This window comes from Leptonychotes weddellii, chromosome 9 (genome assembly GCF_054177405.1).
Source record: "Leptonychotes weddellii isolate Sample4059 chromosome 9, ASM5417740v2, whole genome shotgun sequence".
NCBI classification, from domain to species: Eukaryota; Metazoa; Chordata; class Mammalia; order Carnivora; family Phocidae; genus Leptonychotes; species Leptonychotes weddellii.
Window position 1 is genome coordinate 82771026 of NC_138377.1, and position 22115 is coordinate 82793140.

The 22115-nt window shown below is 39.9% G+C and overlaps 1 protein-coding gene across 1 annotated transcript in view; it reads right to left on the reverse strand.

The window, feature by feature from the left end:
- MYO5A (myosin VA) overlaps window positions 1–22115 on the reverse strand; it is a 181335-nt gene that overhangs the window by 40596 nt on the left and 118624 nt on the right. Inside the window, exons 19-25 of the mRNA XM_081831863.1 lie at window positions 21077–21288; window positions 19992–20148; window positions 16165–16404; window positions 14886–15134; window positions 12470–12563; window positions 10061–10209; window positions 5308–5421 (exon numbers count right to left, since the gene is read on the reverse strand). Of these exons, the coding sequence (XP_081687989.1) occupies window positions 5308–5421; window positions 10061–10209; window positions 12470–12563; window positions 14886–15134; window positions 16165–16404; window positions 19992–20148; window positions 21077–21288 (1215 nt within the window). The remainder of the gene's footprint in view (window positions 1–5307; window positions 5422–10060; window positions 10210–12469; window positions 12564–14885; window positions 15135–16164; window positions 16405–19991; window positions 20149–21076; window positions 21289–22115) is intronic.

Genomic DNA, 22115 nt, shown 5'->3' on the forward strand with positions numbered 1-22115 from the left:
CCTGGGATCGAGCCCCACATCGGGCTCCCTGCTCAGCAGGAAGCCTGCTTCTCTCGCTCCCACTCCCCCTGCTTGTGTTCCCTCTCTCACTGTCTCTCTCTGTCAAATAAATAAATAAAATCTTTAAAATATATATATATACGAAAATAAACATCCTAGTACATATATACCTAAATATTAATGTTCTTAAGTCTGCTAAATTAGTTTACACTTCCATCAAGCAACCACCACCATGCCTGCAACAATGACTGTTATCATTTTTTTTAAATGGCTCAATTGATAGACCAAAAGTGTATTTAACTGTAGTTTTAATTTACATATCTTTGCCTTTTGTTGAGGTCGAATTCCTTTTATATTTATTATCTATCTTTAGTCTTTTACGAATTCTTAGTAGTGCTGAATTCAATGTTACTCCAGTTCTAAAAAAAATCTAAGAAAAATCAATTTAAACTAAGAAGTGGGGCATTTATCTGTAGGCTATCAGGGTCATTTACCCACAAACTAGTTAGACCTGGACTTTTTCTTACTGTCCACTCTTGTAATGTTCACCAGTAAGAAAAAGTTTAGGTATATGATCTTTGCCATAAAGTCTGTGTTGACTGAGCAGAATGGACATGACGACCTGCCTGAACATGAAATTACTATAGATTTTCATTCATACAAAAAATCATTTCTACACATCCCACAAATACTTGTATTTTAGCTTATTTACAATGTAAACATTCCATTCATGTGTTTTTAATGTCTGTCCATCTATTAATGATGTATGTGTCCCTGAAAATTTTCATTACTTAATCTTTTTTTACACTGTAATAGAAGACTTCCCACCGGGGCACCTGGGTGGCTCAGTCATTAAACGTCTGCCTTCGGCTCAGGTCATGGTCCCGGGGTCCTGGGATCGAGCCCCGCATCGGGCTCCCTGCTCAGCGGAGAGCCTGCTTCTCCCTCTCCCATTCCCCCTGCTTGTGTTCCCTCTCTCGCTGTCTCTCTCTCTGTCAAATAAATAAATAAAATCTTTAAAAAAAAAAAATAGAAGACTTCACCTCCCAACTTCATTTATTGTACTTCAAATGTCATCATTTGGGAATCATCCCTCTTAATCTTGAATGGGCATTTTTGTTTAAAAGGAATCTTCTCATTAAAATGGGATGGGGTGGGGGGCCTGGATGGCTCAGTTGAACGTCCAAGTCTTGATTTCGGCTTAGATCATGATCTCAGGGTCATGAGATCGAGCCAGAGTGTCACGCTCCATGCTGGTGTAGGGCCTGCTTATGATTCTCTCTCTCCCTCTCCCTATGCCCCCCACCCTGCCCAGGCTGATGCCCACTCATTCTCTCTCTAGAAAAAAAAATTTTTTTTTTAATTTAAAAGTGGGATGGGCTAACTCTTTAGATACTAGCAAATACTGCATAAAGAATGAGTTGATTGCTAGATAAAAGCAAAATTCTATAGATAGGAATATTAAAACAGGAGATGGAAGAATACAAAAAAATAACATCTGACAACCACAAAACTGCCTGAGGCATAAGGACTGGTAATTATTTAAGAGTGCTCCACATGGTGTCCATTCTGATCCCTAATGACATATCTAGTCAAAGAGATACCATTTGTCTTCTCCATGCCACACAAGCAAGAAGGGAGATTAGGGGACACCTGGGTGGCTCAGTTGGTTAAGCGGCTGCCTTCAGCTCAGGTCATGATCCCAGGGTTCTGGGATCGATTCCCGCATCTGGCTCCTTGCTCAGTGGGGAGCCTGCTTCTCCCTCTGCCTGCCCCTCCCCCTGCTTGTGCTCTCTCTCTGCCTCTCTCTTTCTGAAAAATAAATAAATCAATCATTAAAAAAAAAAGGAAGGAAGGAAGATTGGGCCATCTGGCTCAGAGAAGTTTCTCGGGTTTTGCTTTGCTTTCCTTCCTTAGAAAGGACTTTATCATCCAGGGCTTTTCTAAGAGAGTGAAGCTTTGAAACTGACCTAAAAAATCATGGTCTCTCATCTGAGGAAAATCCAGAAGGCAAGAGAATTTACTCACAAAATTACCAGCATACGTCTGCAATCATTCTGGAATTACTGCTAACAGCTGAGAAGGTTATGGTGACCCCTTCCCTGGGTTTGACAGGTGTGAGGAAGCTCCAGGGCAGAAGCAGAGCTGGGATAATGAGTCAATGGCTAGTAAGAAAGGTGCATGACAGAGCAGGGAGAAGCAAAGGTTCCGAAAGAATGCAGCCCCAGACCATGAAGATGCTGTGGGCGTGGGAGGGCTGCGCAGCAGGTGGAGCTTGGCAGGTGAGTTCTCCAGAGGGAAACAGCCATGCAGGTGCCAGCCTGACTTGTGACCCACAAATCACAGGTTTGGCAAAACTAGAAAGACATCAATTCTTTTTTACATCCAATTTTACTATCATTACATGACTGAGGTTGGAATTCTGTGTTCCAAAACAGTCTGAAAAACTCCTATTTTAAATTAAAAAAAAAAAATCAATTCATAACCAAGAAGGGGCTTATTATTTTCCTGGCACCAGATTCTGAAAGAGCTACTTGGGAATACTACACATAGTAGTAAGTGCTCCTTTACTTTGTTAGGGGCAATTTGCAAACCTGGCCATTATAGAAGTAGTTGCAAGGAGAAACACAAACCTGGAAGTCAAAAGTAATCAGAAGTGCAAATCCACAGCCATAGTCTTAGTCTGATACTTCTCTCCCACCCAACTTCCCTTCTGATAATCAATTTTTCTATTACCAGTTTTACAAATTTCTTTCTGATCCTGACCACACCCAATCAAAATTGTAGGATAGTCACTGGAAACCTGTTTATTAGAACAAAAACATGGATTTATTGAACACTTACTATGTATCAAACACTGCTGCAAATGCTTTATAGGAATTATCTCAATCTTCAAAACATCACTCTAAAGTAAGATAATAATCATAGCATATCACTTCACAGATGAGGAAACTGAGGCAGAGAGAGACTGAGGCTCAGGTTATGGATTCAGTTCCAAGGAGGAGAGTTATTATAGTCTGTCCAATGGTCAAGACAACCCTTCTAACCAGAGCCAGCCACATTTCAGATGCATGCACTTAGTCACAAGGAACAAGATGACCAGTTCAGTGAAAAGCCTTTCCCATTATTGAGAGATTTCCAGGTGCATGACCTACTGCTGATGGTCAGTGCATGTGAAGGGCAATACACAATACTCCAGATCTGTCTGTGACTCCTGGAGCATAGTTCATACTTCATTATTCAAAAGAGATGAGCAATATACAAAATCCCACTCTAAACTAACTCTTTTTTTTTTTTTTTAAAGTAAGTTCCATGCCCAGCGTGGAGCCCAACTCGGGGCTTGAACTCACTACGCTGAGATCAAGATCTGAGCACAGATCAAAAGTCAGATGCTTGACCAACTAAGCCACCCAGGTGCCCCTAAACTAACTCAAGTTGAGAAAAGACTCAGCAGAAATATGGGTGAGAATTAGAAACAAAAAGGTTAACTCTCCCTTCAAATCTGTAAGAATTTGGACAAAACTTGAAAAGAGTAGAGACAAATACCGTTACTAGTAAAAATTAGGTAAAGCACAGAAGAGTTTTTGAGGTTAAAAATGTAACATCCTCAATCAAAACTATCAATAAGAAGCCTCTTTGTCCTGAGTTTAATACAAAATAATTTGCAGCAAACACACCCTTTCTGTCATGGCTTTCCCCTTCCTTGCAGGAGCTGCTCAATTTGAATCACACTGAAGCCAACAGTGTATAAACATACTTCCCTCGGACTGCTGCGAGTGAGTACTCCCATGAAGACCAACTGCATGCAATCCTAAAACTTTCATATCCACTAGAGGCTGTAATTTTGAAATCTTCAAAGTCTAACTTTGTGGTAGTCTCCAAAGATGGTTACCAGTGATTGCTCCCAACACAAATGTCTTTTCTCCCATCAAGAGATGAAGTCCACTCCCTTTCCCCTGAGTCTGGGCTGGCCTTGTAATTTGCTATGACACAGAATATGGCAGAACTGACAAGGTGCTGGTTCTGGGCCCCATAAGCCCTGGCATCTTTTGCTCTTACACTCTCAGAACCCATTCACCATCCTGCTGAACAGAGAAGTCGCTCAGAGAGGCCCTAGGTCCTCTTCCTTGGGCTGGGATGCAGCGAAGTGCTCCAACCAACCCCATGTGCAGCAGCAGAACTGCCCAGTCAAAATTCAAAGAGTTGTGAACATGAGTAAATTGCTATGGTTTGAAACCACTGAAATTTGGGATGCTTTGTTACACAGCAGCCAAAAATCTAGAACAACCTCTATCCTGCTATACAGTGGCCATACTGCTCCATCAATGGTCTGCAGGCTAACGTTAGCTACAGAGAGAAACAGACTGGAGAACTGCAGTATAAAATGCCCCGATGGGAGGAACTAGAGTACGGGGCTCCGAGCAGACCAGCCTCAGTTAGAATACTGGTTCAGCCACTTGCACGCTGTGACCTTGGATAAGTTAACTTAGGGTTCTTGTATGTATGATTCCAACTATATGACATTTTTCCTTAAAATGAACAGAATGAGATGGCAGAAACTTTTCATTCCTGAGTAAAACTAAGACAAGAAAGGAAAGAATCATTCAATTTTCTTTGGCTGTTCTAACAGAAGCAGTCTATTTCTGACTTGGCCACTTTCTCAGAATACGATATAAAAATAGAAGAGTTATGACTGAATTACGCATTAGCGAAACTAGTACCATATTTGAAAAGAAGATCTGAGAATTGGTTTGGGAACAATCTAACTTAAAGTCACTGTACTCTTGCAGTTATGGTAATGTGCCATTTTGGTTTCATACCACATAATACAAACACTAAGGCAGATTTATAAGCTACTTTTCTTGCATTTTTGTGGACAAAAATCACATTGGTAAAAACTGTCATCAGGGGCAGCAGTTTTGCTAACTCTTGGGCATTGGTGATTTATACTATTCAAGGACAAAAGGCTTACTATTAAAAACAATTTACCTCAGTCTGAAATAAATGCATGACAAGCTATGTTTTTTTGTTAATAGGGTATGTTAAGATGAAAAAGGGAATTACAAAAGGAAAATCTGGTCATCAAAATTACATTAAAAATTAAAATGTCTACTGAAAAATATCTATAATAAATACGCATGTACATATAAGAAAATACATGTAATAATTAATAAGCTAATTAAGCACCCATTGGTCATTTATGAAATATGAAGAGTTTGAAACAACTGCTACATTTATGGGCAAATGAGGCCTGTTAATAATAGCATGGTCACATCCTACTTGCAGTGATAGCTATCTAAAATGTACCTCTGTCCTCAAGGGCATATCTTCAGTTTCTGCAATTTCAGAACTAAAGGTGTATTCAGACTCATTGCTGCTGTGGGTGGAGTCTGTTCTCTTGTGTCCAGGCTTAGGCACATTCTGCAAGGCAGATAAACCAAATATAATTAACACAATATAATTAAACCAGTTATAGTTAAGACAGCATCCACCTTAACTTGGTTCTAACCCCCACTCACTAACTTGCTGTTTTCATGCCCAAATAGTCTGTTCCATGTTGTCCTTAATAAACCCTTATGAAAGGGTCACTTTCTGAGCTCCTCAAAGAAAAAGATGCACCAGTAGGGCATGACAAGAAAAGTCACAAAACCAAATGCTCAAACAAAAATCATCTGTGATTATTAGAAGAATCCCCTTTGGGTTTTTCTTTTCTTTAAGATTTTATTTATTTATTTGAGAGAGAGAGAGACAGAGGCAGAGAGCATGAGCAGGGGGAGGGGCAGAAGGAGAGGGACAAGCAGACTCCCCACCGAGCAGGGAGCCTGATGCGGGGCTCAATCCCAGGACCTTGAGATCAAGACCTGAGCCCAAGTCAGATACTTAACCAGCTGAGTCACCTGGGCGCACCGCCCCCCGCCCCCGCCTTTGGGTTTTTGAAGTTGTGAGTGGCCAGTCACAATGGGTGAAGTGTAAGTATAATGCCTCAGCAACCAAATATTGACTTCAGCGTTGCAATGAAATAAAACTTAGTAAAAAGTTCATGAGATATGTTTAATGATAGCATAATCATTTTACTGTACTGTATTTGAGCATAAATGGAAAAAAAGAGAGGAGTTCTACATCAGTGACTATAATTTCTGTCACTTTTGTGCATGAAGTTGAATCCCTGGAGTCAGCAGTGGGAAGGATGAGCCATCTGACGTCCTGGGGTTATTAATTCAGGGAATCCAGGTGACATTTCTATGACATGTGGTATTATGAAACTAACGTTCAGAAAGCTTATGGAAAACAGAGAAGTTAAACAACTGCAGTCTGTTCCTCTCTGCAGGAGAGTGACTTGAAGAAAGAAGTAATAAAAAGGCTGGATTTTGTGCCCCTCACTCCTAGGGTAGCCCCCTGCAGAAGAGGTGGAAAGGGTCAGTGGCCTGCATCTCACAGGGTTACTGGCTCTCAGAGCTTTAGAAAGACCTTTGGAAGCTTTTCTGGTCTGTTCAATTTCCTTTACTCCTCCCCCCAGCTGCAGAAAGAGCCAGAAGTCACAAAGAGCTTCTCTGCCTCTTTCCCTCCCATATCCAGCTTACAGAGAGCAGACCCATCCATACGACCAAAGGAAAGCCAGCATCCAGGGGCAGATGAAAGTCTCCCAGGCCACCCCAACCTGTACTCCAGTGCATAAGGAAGACCCAAGAACACCAGAACTTCTGAAACTATCTAGCAGCTAGGGTACACACTAAAGGGGAGAATCACCCCACGTAAAGCAAAGGCACTCAGATTTACTGTTTACGTACACAGGCAACCTCATGTGAAGTTCCTGGCCCCAACCAACAGTTATATGGGAAGGTGTTTATTAATAAACTGGTCCTATCATTAAGAGAAACAGGTAGGTCCACAGAAATACCTGGACAAAGGTCTTTTTTTTTTTTTTAAAAGATTTTATTTATTTATTTGAGACAGAGAGCACATGAGAGGGGGGAGGGTCAGAGGGAGAAGCAGGCTCCCTGCTGAGCAGGGAGCCCGATGAGGGACTCGATCCCGGGACTCCGGGATCATGACCTGAGCCGAAGGCAGTCGCTTAACCAACTGAGCCACCCAGGCGCCCTGGACAAAGGTTTTTTAATAAGCTTATTAAAGATGAGTGAGACTTCTATTTTCCCTCATGTATGTGTTACTAAACAACAAATACCTTAAGGTATGAATAGAAGCAACACTGTATATTTGCTATTTAATGTAACTTTTGGATACAGGGCAGTGGTTAAACGCTCTGGGTCTGAATTAAGAGAGAGCCAGGTAGGAATTCCAGATCTGCCACTTACTTGTCCCTAGCCCAACTTCTCCAGGCCTCACTTTCATCATCGGGAAAAGGTGAATAATAATATTATCTACCTAATAGGGATTATGTGAGGATTAAATAAGATAGTGCAAGTAAAGAGTTAGTATAGTGCTTGGCATATAACAAGAATTCAATTAATGTGAGCGGATGCTGCCATCATTGTTAGGACCCTGCAGTAATGCAACAACTCTCCTGTGCATGGCCTTCTGTTTCCCAAGTTTTTAGCTCATATGCTATTCAAGTACAAGGACAAACATCCTATTGATCATCAAGTGCTCCTTCAAGATCTGTATCTCGTACCTCCTCTTTTAATCTGTCATGTCTCCAATAATTCCTTCTTTTCTTGAATCTGTTTTACTCCCTTTGTCCAGGTTAATGACCCCACTGTTGACATGCTGGACTCCCTCCTTACTTGGGATGAATCTTCAAACACTTCACAAGCCTGCATTCCATTGCCTCATTATCCTTTCACTGTCTGCTTGAATTTCCTTGGCCCTGGATTTAGTGTTTTCTTCCTTGCCTCTACTCTACAACTGAATGTTCCTGGAGGAAAATCCTACAACACTTCTTGGTACCAGGGCCAACAAATCTAGACCCTGGTAATCAGCGGCATGAACTTTGGCCCATGAATTACACAGATTACCAGAAGTCCTGAGGCAGTCTATCAATTCCCCTCCCTAAAGTTCCCTGCCATCCATCTGAGGAGTCTCTTTACCACAAGATGCTTCCTAAGCACTGTGGCGGTGAGGGCTCCACCTGCAGAACAGTGTCAATGAAATATTAGCCAAGTACCCATCTGCAGGTGTGAAGTTTCTACCTAAACACTAAAATAAGATATTGCTATTATTTAATTAATCCTATATTATAAAGTCCATTTTTTTTATTCACTGCAATTCTTGGAAAACATCTTCTGCAAAGACTACAATCTTGACTGCATCTGGAGCTATGAAAGGAGACCTAATGAAGAGCTGAGAAGGAAGCAAGCAGACTCTGATCTTCCTTCTTCTGCTGTTTTCCTTTTCCCTCCGTCTGACCATTTTGTTAACCAAGAGGAATGACATGAGTCACAGGCATACAGGGGAGAGGATTATAGGCTGAGAAATCAGAAATCAAGCAGCTGAACGGCCCCCGGAACTTGATTACAGCTTTTTTCCACCACATTGCTGGGAACAGAATGGCTAGCAGGCAGAGACTTGCCCAGTGGGAAGGAACAGCCCTGCTAAGTTGCTGGAGGATGGCCACTACTGCTGGAGGGTCTTTTCTGGACATGGCTACTTCTCTAAAGAGGAGACCCATTAACCTCACAGATATTTCCGGGAATGTGCTCAGAAAGTGATGTATACATGGCATGTGCTTCTCTCATTCTATTTTCTGAGGCTCACAAGGCATGCAGTATTTTTTTTTTTTTTAGCAAGGCATGCAGTATTAAAGAATCCAAGAAATTCTGTAGGAAAAACAATCTGTTTATCTCTGTTTCGACTAGTGATGCCCACATTTATATGACCCCAATCATTTCTTTTCCCAATGCCACTTCTTAATATCCCAAGTAACCAGTGGCTCTCGAAACACCTCGTGGGACATGAAGCTTAGCTCTAACCATAACCAAAGCATAGATTCACCACAAATGTTGGCCCGGTTATCTAGTAAACAGAATTAAAATACACCCAAGAATGGAACTCTGGGGAACATGATATTCAAAGACAGAGGAAAAGGACTCTAGAGAAAGCTAAGAATGGGAGAATGTGAAGGAGGAAAGATTTCAACAAGGCCCAGTGCCTCAGGGAGATCAAGGAAGACAAGACCTAATGAGGGTCCTTCTGGTTTGTCAATAAGTGTAATGGTGACCTACTCCTACTTCTAACTTCACTTTGTCACATATAAATCAGGATAGAGTAGCAAGGTTTGAAATAACAGTCCAACTGTGGCATTTAAATTAGCTTTTTAACCTCTTTGAGACTAGGTTTTCTCTCTCCCAGGTGACAAATTGATTTCTTTTGTGTTACATAACTCCTTTATTTTGACTTTTTAAATGTCACATTTAAAAAAATGTTGTCAAAGGATCCAGATAGAAGCAAAATTTGAAGCAAATATTCTATGCCACAGATATCAGATTATCTTGTTTTTGTAAGAGATATTTCAGAGCATTTCTAGCCATCTGTACCATTAGGTTACCTTCAAGGCTGATACTTACAGGGAACAAGAGAGCTAGGGAACTCTCTGTTTCCTGACAGTCGGAGAATTAGAACAGAGAGGCTGTGTAGAACTATTAAAAGTACAAGAGGTATGTTGGTAGATGCAGAAGAGTTCTTGAAATAGACAAGATAATTTGTTACAAATAGAGACTGAATTTTCTTTTTGTAGGAATATATCTTTGAAATCATAACAAAAAAAAGTAAAGGAAATACTCAATTATATAAATATTTGCTTTATATGCAAATTTTACATGAAGTTGTTCAATACATATGACAAAACCCATAGCCCAGTCTTTAAAGTATTTGACTTTACAAAGTATTCATGAATAAAGTTATATGATTTGTGGGATCTGCTTTACAACAACTCAAACCATTGGATGGGGTGGGAAGGAGAGATAGAGTAGGGGTAGAAATGTGTGGACTGTTTTGGAACTGGGTAATGAGTACATGAAGTACATGGCGATTCATTCCACTAGTCCATCTGCTATTGTATGTGCTTAAATGTTTTCATTTTTAAAAAAGCAAGTGTTTGACTCACCCCCATCAGAGTCATCTCTTCCTTGAGGTCATCGTAGCGTTCTTCTAAGCGACTGAACTCATTCAGAAGGTTCTGGTATCTCAGCCTTTCATCATTAAGATCGAGTTCCAGTTGTTTTGTTTCTTCTACTAACTTCTTCTCCATAGTCTCTGAAAGAAAGAGGGGAAAGCATAACAAAGATGGCTCTACAGAACTCAAGAGGACAAACATGTACACTGACTTCCAGCTTCTCTGCAAAGGGTTTTACTTTTAGCACCATGAACTATGAAGAGTACTTTAGTGAATGCAGGGAAAGCAAATATCATGACAAAAAAAGTAGTTTGTTAATAACAACAATCATCTACTGAGTTCTCCCATGTACTATGGACACAGTGCCACTAGTCCATTCACCAGTTAGAGCACATCCTTGATGAACTCCCACTAGTCACTGTTTAATAATGAAAGTATTTTTTATTCCAATATTCTGTTTCAGGCTATCATAAAATTCTTTTCTACAAATTAGATACTTCTCGAATCTCTGAGGGAGTGGCGACTTCTCAATGAACCCAGCTGTCCTATATCCTAGGTCAAACTCTTCGCTCACCTCAGTCCCCAGGCTGAGATCTTATACTATTGAACAATGTTGAACCACCACGGTCCTATTACTCCCCAGTTTCTAACCAGATAAGACCCCAGTGCTGGTCATCGGTGCTGTTACTTCTCTTGTGTGCTGCTGGGGGTACCCTGACCTTTCCATTTCCCACCTCACTCTGCTGTCTCTGTTGTCAGTGGCTCGCATTTGCCTGGGACATCATCTGGAGATGAGAGATAAGCCCCGGACTGCAGATAAAGCAAAGTAAACAGACTCAGATCTCAGCTGTATGTTTTACCTAAATGAGTCCACCAGTCACATTTATGAATATTAAGCTTCCTGATATTTATATGGCCCATTTTATTCTCATGTTTCGTGGCTAAATCTCAGGCTGCGCTGCCTGCTTCGATTGCTTCACCATTTATTTCCCTGGCAGCTCCATAAGGGCGAGGGCTGCAGGTGTCTTGTCACAACTGCTTCCCTGGTGCCCTCCACAGTGTTTCCCTAATGTAGGGCTTTAATGATGTGTGAATGAATGAATGAAAGAATTTCTTCTCCCTATAACATTCTGTAAATTGTCTTTCATTCTCACCAATTTGCAGAAGCTGCATAAGGCTACCAAGAAATTTTCCCTAGGCAAATCCAATGTTCTTCGTTCTTCTCATCCAATTTCAAGTATTCTCATCATTCTGGACCTTTCCATCATATTCTGCATCCTAGCAGCCTTCTTTCCATGTCTTCAGTGACTGTTTTTACTATCCCCTATCAATTTTTTTTTCTAGTTTCTTTTCTTCACTTTATCCTTTACTTATGGTCATCCTATAAGGCTTAATTCCAGATTTCTTCCCTTGTCTTTACATTATGCCCTTCAATTGGGAGGAAGGAGGTAGTGGGGGGCGGGGGGAGCACAAAGGGTTCTCTTATCATCTCAACAAAGCTTTAGTGGGTACCTTAAGGCCTGTTTCTTCCTGTCTCTAATCTTTAATCTCAATTTGTTTTCAGGACATCTCTTTTTGGAGGCCCTAGCTGACATCCAAAATTTAATGCTCTAACAACTGATCTCATTAATTTTACTCATAAATAGGTACTTTTCTCCCTCAATTTCCTCGTCAATAATAATACACCATTATTGTTGGAATACCTCATCTCAAAACTTTATATTGAATACCACATCAAAAAGGATAACATTCTGGTGGTTCTTTTCATATACTATATCCTCACTCCAATCCATCTCTTTCTCTCTGTCTCCACCACCAATTACTATAGCTTCAATCTGTATCTTCTTAGCCCACATTTATATATATGTAGACTCCTTGTAAATTATCATCATTCTTATCTATCTCACAAATATCTAATAGAATAAATGTTCACATCTACTTAGTTCTCTATTCAAAAAATTAGAGTTGCCTTTTTCTTTTAGGTGGAAAAGAGTAATTGATCTTGGGAGGATAATATCCACTGGTTTAGCAAAAAATAAATAAATACATGTAGACACACATATATATATATGTATTAGCTCATGATTTCTTCCTAATTCAATAGAATCCTCTAAGTCATAACTAATAAATCATACATGCAGAACAAAATTAATTTTTAAAATATTACATAAGATATTGACTATACATGAATTCACATTTGTACATAGAAAGACCAGATTTACAAGTTCATCAACTAAATCAACCAAAATATTTATGGTGCTTGCCTCTTGGAACTTCATAAATTTACTGATGACAATCTCAACTGTTTAAAACATTTCAGTTCTAAGCAAAGTTGTAACATATAAAACTTTGATCTAAGGTTGGCTGGAGTACGGTAGGTTATACCCACGTGAGCCTTACCTGTCATCTCCTTAGCCTGCTCCACGATAAGATGATTGAGGGCCTCTTTTTCCTGCTTCAGCAAAGTATTTTCTTCCTTCAGATTTGATACCAGCTATAAAATAAAACAGTCAACTCAGATGGCTGCAGTAGGTAGAGGACACCCAGTACTGAATATAAAGACCACACCACAGGCCCTCCTACTTCCACATCTCTGCGCCTCATTTCTTTGTGTAGGTCCATGTAGTCATTTTTTTGAACTTGGCTCAAGCATTACCCCCTCCAGAGAGCCTTCCTGGAAACCCCCTCCAATTAGGTGTCTCTCCTACAGGACCCTGTATGTGCCTCGTTATAGCCCTTATAAATGATTTACTTTTACTTCCCTAAATAGACTAGCAATTCCTGGACGATGGACATAATTGCTGTTGTTTTACTTTGTACCTTGAGCATTTAGCAACTGCCTGGCACCTAATAAGCATTTGCTCTTAAAAGAATGAAAATGCCTTCTCACCTCAACAGCCTAACACAAAGCTTATGTGTATTCATGATTCAGGTATTAAGAGAGATGAAGGAGGTTAAGAAAGATATGAAGGGCATTTTGGTTCTGGAATTCGCCGGATTCCTTCTGAAGCTCCCTGCTGTCTGTCTTGAGAAAGAGAATTTCCCTTTCATCTCCTCTTAAGAGTTTTACAAGTTTGCAAACTAGTCCTTTTATTCCATGTGTAAGCACTGGCCTTACAACACTGTGAAAGTAATGTCACAAAACTGTACACTTAAAAATGGTTAAAGTGGTAAATTTTATGTTATATATATGTATATTTTGCCCCCAATCACACACACACACACACACACGCACGCGCGCACACACAAACAAAACACATTGACCTTTCACTTTCTAGTTCCCATTTGGATGAGGATTCCCAGGAAGCAAAAATCAAAACCAAAGGTAAATTTTGCAAAGTTTATAGTTTACTTAGTTCATTTTTGACATAAATGTGTGCTTGTGATGAGTAAAATTTGAATTCCTGTCTCTAAGCATAAATTCAAGGAACTCTTTTAAATTTTATTTTATTATGTTAATCACCATACATTACATCATTAGTCTTTGATGTAGTGTTCCATGATTCATTGTTTGCATATAACACCCAGTGCTCCATGCAGAACGTGCCCTATTTAATACCCATCACCAGGCTAACCCATTCCCCCACCCCCCTCCAGAACCCTCAGTTTGTTTCTCAGAGTCCATAGTCTCTCATGGTTCATCTCCCCTAACAACGTGCTTTTTTTCCTTTCTTCCTCCCTCCCTCCCTCCCTCCCTTCCTTCCTCTTTTTAAAGTAAGCTCTATGTCTAACGTGGGGCTCAAACTATGACCCCAAGATCAAGAGTCACATGTTAAAGCAATAGCTTTAATAATAAAGAGAAAGTTATCAGGAGTTCAGAGACAGAGAAAGAGGGCTGTGTTAATATTCAGTTGGGTGGTGCAGGTAGGTTAAGAAAGAGTCTGACTCTCGGTTTGGGCTCAGGTCATGATCTCAGGGTTGTGAGACTGAGCCCCGTGTCAGGCTCCATGCTCAGTGGGGAGTCTGTTTCTCTCTCTCTCTCTCTCCCTCTGCCCCTTACCCCGTGCATGCTTTCTCTCAAATAAATAAAATCTTAAAAAAATATATTCAGAAGTTAGTAGAGAAAAAGCACAGGAAATTGAGAGTCTTGCCAATAGTCACAGCCAACAATCAACTTTGTTTTCATTTAAAGATGGTAATACTAGTGGAATTTATGAAAATCTATCACGGTTTTCAAATAAGCTTTATGTTGAGGTACTTTTATTTTAAATAATACATTGCATTGCTGCTTGAGAACCTTAATGTTTTTTGTATTTAATGAAGTTTTGATATAAACTTTGATATAAATTTGTAATGTAAAAGCACAAATCTATAAGCACTATTGTTGTTTTTCTATCTGCATAGCAGCCCTTGGCTATAATCAGTGTGCAGACATTTGGATTTTTCCCACTTGGACTTCTCACACAGCCTTAATGCAGGTTTCTATAAAGATCTCTATTATCAGCTAATGACATTTCACTTGTTGATTGGCTTCTTAATCATGTTAACCCTTTTGAAGAAAAAGGAGTCTACACTTCATCCAGGCCTATGTATTTAAAGAAAAAGAATGTAGAGTACGCACTTAGCCATTAATTCTCTTCTTACAATACTACTTTGCCTCTGTTCTTACTAGAGTCCAAAGGTTCTACTAAAAGACCTACAACTACTCATCCATCCTGTGGGAGACATGCTTGGAAAACACTAATAATGAACAATAAACAAACATTTGTATTTCACCTTCAATTGAAACCAACCTTGAGCCACATGGGCCAGGTCATGACGACAGCACATTTCCTCTGTGAAAGGAGTAGATGGGGATATGAAAACTAGTTCCTACCTGCTCGGTTTCCTGTTTGTATCTATCTGCACACTCCTCAATGGATTTTTTCTCCGACTGAGTTTGTTCCAGGTCTTTCCGGAGCTTGGCAATTTCTTCCTGCAGACTGAGGACCCGTCCAGTAGCAATCTTAGCTTCCTCCTCACTTAGTTGGAGACGCTCTAAGTCACTTCGTAGTTTCTCGGTCTCAGAGTTATATATTCCTTCCAGATTGGTCAGTTTCTCCATGAGGCATTTGTAGTCTTTGTTCTTTTAAACACACATATAAGTAACAATAAGTAAACATATATATATATCAAGTGTATTTTGAGAAAACATATTTATTCATCATATTCATGCTATATCATCATAGCATTGATACCATATCTAAACAAAATATTAACCACAACCTTTACAATCAATACCCTCTTGAAGTGACATAAAGAGAGAAGAGAACAGGCAGAATTAATTCTGTTTTACATCATGAGCAACACAGACGTGATTTTCTCATGGTCACAAGGTGAGTTACTACAGTAAATTCTTAATTTCCTGATTCTTAAACCAGAAATAGAAAAATCTATACTTGCTTTTGAAAATACATCAGTGTTCTACTGAAAGCCATATGCTAGCCAGGTGATTCAGAAAAATGATAATAAGATGGCCTCAAAATCACAAGTTACTTACAAATCTCTTTATTACCTCAAAACTCTTCCCACTCAGATGAACTCCTCCCTCTTCCTGATGAATCCCCTTTATTCTGTTTTCTGGGGTTTTTTGTTTTGTTTTGTTTTGTTTTTTTGCCCTCCTCAGTGTTTATGTATTACTAATTACTATTATATTGTTTGCATGTGCTAAAATATTACTTAGTAACTATCTCTAGGAAATCAAATTTTATCCCTGCAAATAGACTGTACATTCCTCAGAAGCATGGACATCTTCCTGCCTCTTTTACCATATCTCAATGCTAAACAACTCATCTGTAAAAGGAACCTTATACTTAATGCAAATGAATGATAATGATGAAAGAGATTTATACAGTATAAAGTACAATATGACTCTTGGTCATAAAGGTTTGGAGTGCTAGTAGGTCTATGTTCTCAGAATAATTTCCTCCCTTCATCCTTGCAAGTATAATCTTACCTATGAGCTTGTCACTATTTCCATAATGATATTAATGTCATTAATATTTTACTTTTTTTTGCTATGATTGAAAAGTAAAGTTAAGGGGAGACACTGCTGAAAATAATCCAGTGGAGTTCCTTAGCAGGCCCCACTCCCGGGGCTCCTGAGTAAAACATACCTGCTCATCCACTTTGCGCTGCAGCTGCATGATCTTGTTCTCCATGCCAATGTGGAGCTTCTTGTAGCGCTCCACGGAGCGGGCCTCGATCTTGAGCTTCTTCAGCTCGCGCTTGGCCATCATCCGCCGGAAGCAACACTGAAGGTAAATGATGGCATGCATGCTCCTCTTGTAGTGGGTGCGAGCCAGCCAGCCCCGGACCCACTTCTGAATGATAACTGCTTTGTGCTCACGGAGCATCTGCAGAGAAAGATAAGTACAGGTAATGTCAGACCCTGGACCAGACTCGAGGTTCAACGTTATCAACCCAGGTATGTCAGGCTGAGAATCCATATGCTGCCTAAAGGGAAGGATACAAAAAATTGAACCAATAATGTACTAGATGGATTTTACATATCACAAACCTGTGCTTGAAGACATGAAGTATGACCAGTAAGCTGACTGTAGAAGCCAATGCTAGAGGTACTACAAGGTTTATTACTGATTTATTGACTTTCCCCCCAAAAAAACAAAAAAAATGACACTCTTGTTTGCCATATTTGAGGAATACCATTTTAGTGAGGATTTCCCATTGTTATTTCAAATGTAGCAGGAATCCACGTATGGAATTCAAAGGTGGTAGGGATGGAGCTTTAAAAGAAAAATAAAAGATGAAATGAACTAATCTTAATTTTGATTTTATATTGTATTTTCTAAAAAAAAAAAGAAAAGAAAAGAAAGAGGATATTCCCCTAAACTTACAAACAACTTATAACAAGGTTGCCTTATGAGATGAAATTGTCAGTAATGACCATCAAGTAGGGATTATATAAACAATTTCCAGAAATGATAAAGAAAAAGTTCTTGAATTAAAAAAAAATTCTTGAAATTTAAGAAAGGTTAAACTAGCAAAACCTTGAGGTCCTTCTAAGTCTGATTTTATGGAATAACTACCATGTGATGTAACTGATATTTAAATGTATGTACTTAAGTATTAACAATTACTATAAATGGATATAATGTACCTCTTATGAAACTTTTTATATGTAAAAATCTCTAAAACTATTCAAATAGACAGTAGTTTGATAAAATTGGTAGAAGAACAGCTCCTGTTTTTGGATTATTTAACAAAGAAAAAATGTAACGTTCTAGAGAATACATTTAATAAGTGGCTAAGTTTTCAATACAAAAAAAAGTCATAGGTGTTTAGGCGACCTTAACAGTCTCTTTGGCAATTGAAGGCTGCCCTTTCCGGCTGTTCTCCTAATGCCAAGGCAGCCTTCAGTCTCCGCTCAGTCAGCCAGTCAGCATGTATCATGCCGCAGCGAGGCGAGCAGACCGAGGTCTCACTGAGCATCACAATCCTGAGGGAGCCCCTTGTCTGGATGACTAGCGACAAAATGGATAAGACTCAGTGATGGAAACTGAAGGCTTTCAGACTTTAAAACTCAGCACACAGTGGCAAAGCTATTAATGCCAATTTTCCTATGCCATTTCCTTCTCTCCATGTTACTTCTGACACTGGTCCATTTCTGAAATTTCAGTCAAATGGAAACAGCATATAATTAGAGATTCCACCCTCAATCTCATATCCATCAGTGAGTCAGAGAAATTAAATGACACCTGCTCTCCCTTTAAGATGCCCAAATCCCACGAAGGGGAGGCTTGGACTAGACAAAGCTAGGAGCACTGACGGGGTGCTACTGGCCTGTATGTGAGCTGGCCTCTAACCTGCCACCCCCACTGTGTCCAGTCACTGTGGGAGCTGAGCTGGCCAGAGCCTCTGCTAAACCGATGGCCTCACAGCCCAGTTCAGATGTTCCTGAGGAAAACGGGAGGGTAACCAGTTTGTTGTATCTAAAAGGTCAAATTTAATAAGTCTTTTCCCCTCCCTGAAAGCTCATGCCTGTAGAGAAAGAGCACCAGAAGGTGTGGGCAGAGAGAAAGACCTGGAGAAGCTGTCTTCATAAATTTTCTTCAAAACACAGCTATATGTGTTTTACTCATTCAAGCCTCATTAACTCTCCATTTTTCTTTGTTGTCTAAAATTATTTCAAGGGCGCCTGGGTGGCTCAGTCAGTGAAGCGCCTGCCTTCGGCTCAGGTCATGACCGAGAGTCCTGGGATCGAGTCCTGCATTGGGCTCCCTGCTCAGCGGGGGCCTGCTTCTCCCTCTGCCTCTGTCTCTGTCTCTTATGAATAAATAAATAAAAAATCTTAAAAAATAAATAAATAAAATTATTTCAAAATAAGAAAGGAAGATGAACACATAAATAGGACCTGGCCACACCTATGCACTACTTGTGACCAGAGACATGTCCCTCAAATCACTCTACTGATGCTCCTTCTAACAGTGATGCCCACTGAGCTCTAAGATCCAGACTGTATTTCTGGCTTATTGAGAATATACCTTAAAGACAAACTCAAAACCTTGCCAAAACAAGACAGAAAAATCTTCCATCAATTAGATCACATACTGTCAGAGGTAAGGATTAAGATTTATCTGGTGATCCTTTATAGTCATGTTGATTATTGCTAGATATAAAGATTTGTCAAAAATTGCTGGAGCACCACATTAATGCAATTTAGTTCCTTTTCACCATGTTAAATTCTTCTAAGGTTGTTTCATTCTTGGTATGATCTTCCACCCATCTGTCATATATTCTACCTATTCAAAGCTCATCACAGTCGGCTGAATAAAGGCCCCCAAGGACATCAGATCCTCATCCCTGGAACCTGTAAAGATTACCTTATTTGGGAAAAGGGTCTTTGCAGATGTGATTAAATTAAGGGTCTTGGGGTGCCTGGGTGGCTCAGTCGGTTGGGTTTCCAACTCTTGATTTCGGCTCAGGTCATGATCTCAGGGTTGTGGGATCGAGCCCTGCTTTCAGGCTCCATGCTGAGCACGGAGTACGCTTATCCCTCGCCCTCCCCCTGCTTCTGCACTCTCTCTCATGCTCTCTCTCTCTCAAATAAATAAAATCTTTTTTAAAAAATTAAGGGTCTTGAGATAGGGGGATTATCGTGGATTATCCAGGTGGGCCTCAAATCCATCACCAGCATTCTCGGAAGAGACAGACAAGAGAAGCGAAGTTAGACACACAGAGAAGATGATGTGAGGATGGAGGCAGAGGTTGGAGTGATGTGGCCACAAACACAAGGGATAGTGGCAGCCCCCTGGCAGAAGCCAGAAGAGGCAAGAGACAGATTCTCTCCTAGAGCTTCTGGAGAGAGTATAGCCCTGCTGACACCTTGATTTTGGTCCAGTGTTACTGATTTTAGACTTCTGGTCTCAGAACTCTGAGAGTAAAAATTTCTGTTGTTTTAAGCCACCTAGTTGTTGGTAATTTATCACAGCAGCCAAAGGAAACTAATATAGTCACTTTTTTTCAAATTACATAGATAAGGGGGAAAAAGGAAGGTATTTTTCCACTATCCTGTTAATACATATATGTACTTTGAAACAGGATGAAACCAGAGAGGGAGTCAAACCATAAGAGACTCTTAATCTCAGGAAACAAACTGAGGGTTGCTGGAGTGGTGGGGGGTGGGAGGGATGGGGTGGCTGGGTGATAGACATTGGGGAGGGTATGTGCTATGGTGAGTGCTGTGAATTGTGTAAGACTGATGAATCACAGACCTGAACCCCTGAAACAAATAGTACATTATATGTTAATTTAAAAAACTTATAAATAAATGTACTTATTTAATATTTTAAAATATATTTCAATTGTTGGTTGTCTCCATTCAGTTCCTATGTCCACAGGAAGCCCTGTGGTATTTTGTACAAATCTGGAATTTGATTAATGTTAATGGAATGAATAAACAAAGTTGGAAGTAATGCCTCACCTTGCGATATCTATTTCTGGCCAAGTAACCTCGCAAATAAGACTGAAGAACAATAGTGGCCGATCGTCTTATCCCGTATCTCCTGCGGGCTGCGTACATGCGCCAGTACTTCTGAATAATGGTTGCTGCCTTGGTTCTGCGCAGGAACTTAGTATAGCTGGCCAAAGAGAAGAGGGGTGCACAGTCAGTAATCAGACAAACGCAGGACCACATCCTGTAGAGACTTGAAGCACCAATATATGCTGTTATTGTTAGCATAATAAGTAGTACCTCCATTGTTATTATTCTAATATTAGTATAAGTTAAATCACTTATATTTGTATGGCAATTTATAGTTCCCCTAAACATTTTTGCATTCCTTATCTGATTTGAGTCTGCCCTAACCCTGAAAAGTAGGATGTCCCATATTCCCTGATATGGGACAATAAAGAAAGTGCAGCTCAGAAAGGTTCTCTCTTTCTAGGACGGTGCTCATTACCCCAGGCTATGTCCCCTTTACACAGCTGACTGGCTGTCCACAGTAATCCCAAACTTACTTACCACCAGCTTTCTTACATCTAGCCATTGCTAACGTGGGATGTTTCTCCCTAATCTATCTGTTTGGGCATAAGTTCTTCACCATCAATTCATCTCTACTGAGAGTTCTAAATTAAAATTATCCTCATATGTAAATCACACTGAAGTCTCATTCTCCTCCAGATCTTCTCAGCTAATTGCTCCTGAAAACTCCTCAGTGGAATCATTATTAACTAGCACATATTCATGACTGTTTTAATTTACAGATGATTCCTTCAAGCCCACATAAAAGTACAAAAAAATAAAAAATACGGAGCACACGAGTAGGCAGTAATTAGTAATTTTTTTGAAGATGAATCCAAATGATTCATAATAGGGTGAGTGAAATTTTATTCTATTTAACTGTCTTGTGAGTAAATCTGTTATTCTTTGAAACTAAGAAGAGGTGGGGTGTGGCCTTCTCAAATATTAAGACCACCGAAAACTGTCATCGGTTGGACAAGGAACCAGGTGAGCTGTCCGAGCTCAGGGGCCATGAGTCAGGCTGGACAGGCCACCAAGAGACCTACCATCGGGCCTGGTAGCCTCGCACATATCTCTGCACAGTGATGGCCGCCTTCCGCATGCGCAGGTACTTCTTTCGCAGCAGCCACCCTCGGATGGTCTTCTGGATCCGGATGCAGGCAGCCCTCAGCTTGTCTGCCCTCAGTTTCTCTAGATAGGCCACTTGACCAGCGCGGAAAAAGATCTTTGTCTTACCAAACTGGTATTTGTCCTTGTCCTATTTTTTGGAAGAAATTGTACACTCAGAAGTAGAAATGATGACCATATAAATGAACCTCTAAAAGAGAAAAAAAATAAGTCTAAAAGCAGAATCAGTAAAGGGATGAATCTATTAGCTAAAACTTGGGCTACATCACAATTAACTAATGGAGAAGGATTTCTTATCCTTGGCAAGTTGAGCAAATAGAAGGGATTTTAAGGAAAACTGCAGTTTAAGAGTTATTTTCCAGAATCATTCTACCTGGAAATTATTATCTGAGGCCAAAAACTTGGTTATGGGTTATATGCAGTTATTATTTGCATGTTTGGATTTTAAATATCTCAAGGAAATGGAGATGATGACACTCTCTCTGACTGACTCAGGCTGTAAGCATTACATCGGGCTGTATGTTCCATGAGAAAGCTGAAGGGACAAAAACACCAGCACGAAGAATAAGGCAGGAAGCCACGCACACAAAATAAGAATTGAACAACAAAAAACTTGGCGTATTCTGATCAAGAGTTAAATTTGCAACAGTTATCTGTTGCCTTTAATCAACAGTACAAACACAACCCTATAAATGTATCTAAAATCCTTCCATGAATTTCAAAACTCCTTTTATAAGAACATAATCACTTGTATTGCTCATCGACTTTGGATTACAAGCAGAGTGGAGCAGTAAATACACGCATGCATGCTATTTTTGGTCTACCACAGTCTTATCCACCTTATCTAGAAGGATGCAGGTTATTAATCATGCTCATGTCAAAAGAAGAGAGGAATTTATTTATAATAATCACTACCATGATCTGAAATTCTAAGGGAAAACAAAGAAAATCACTTTT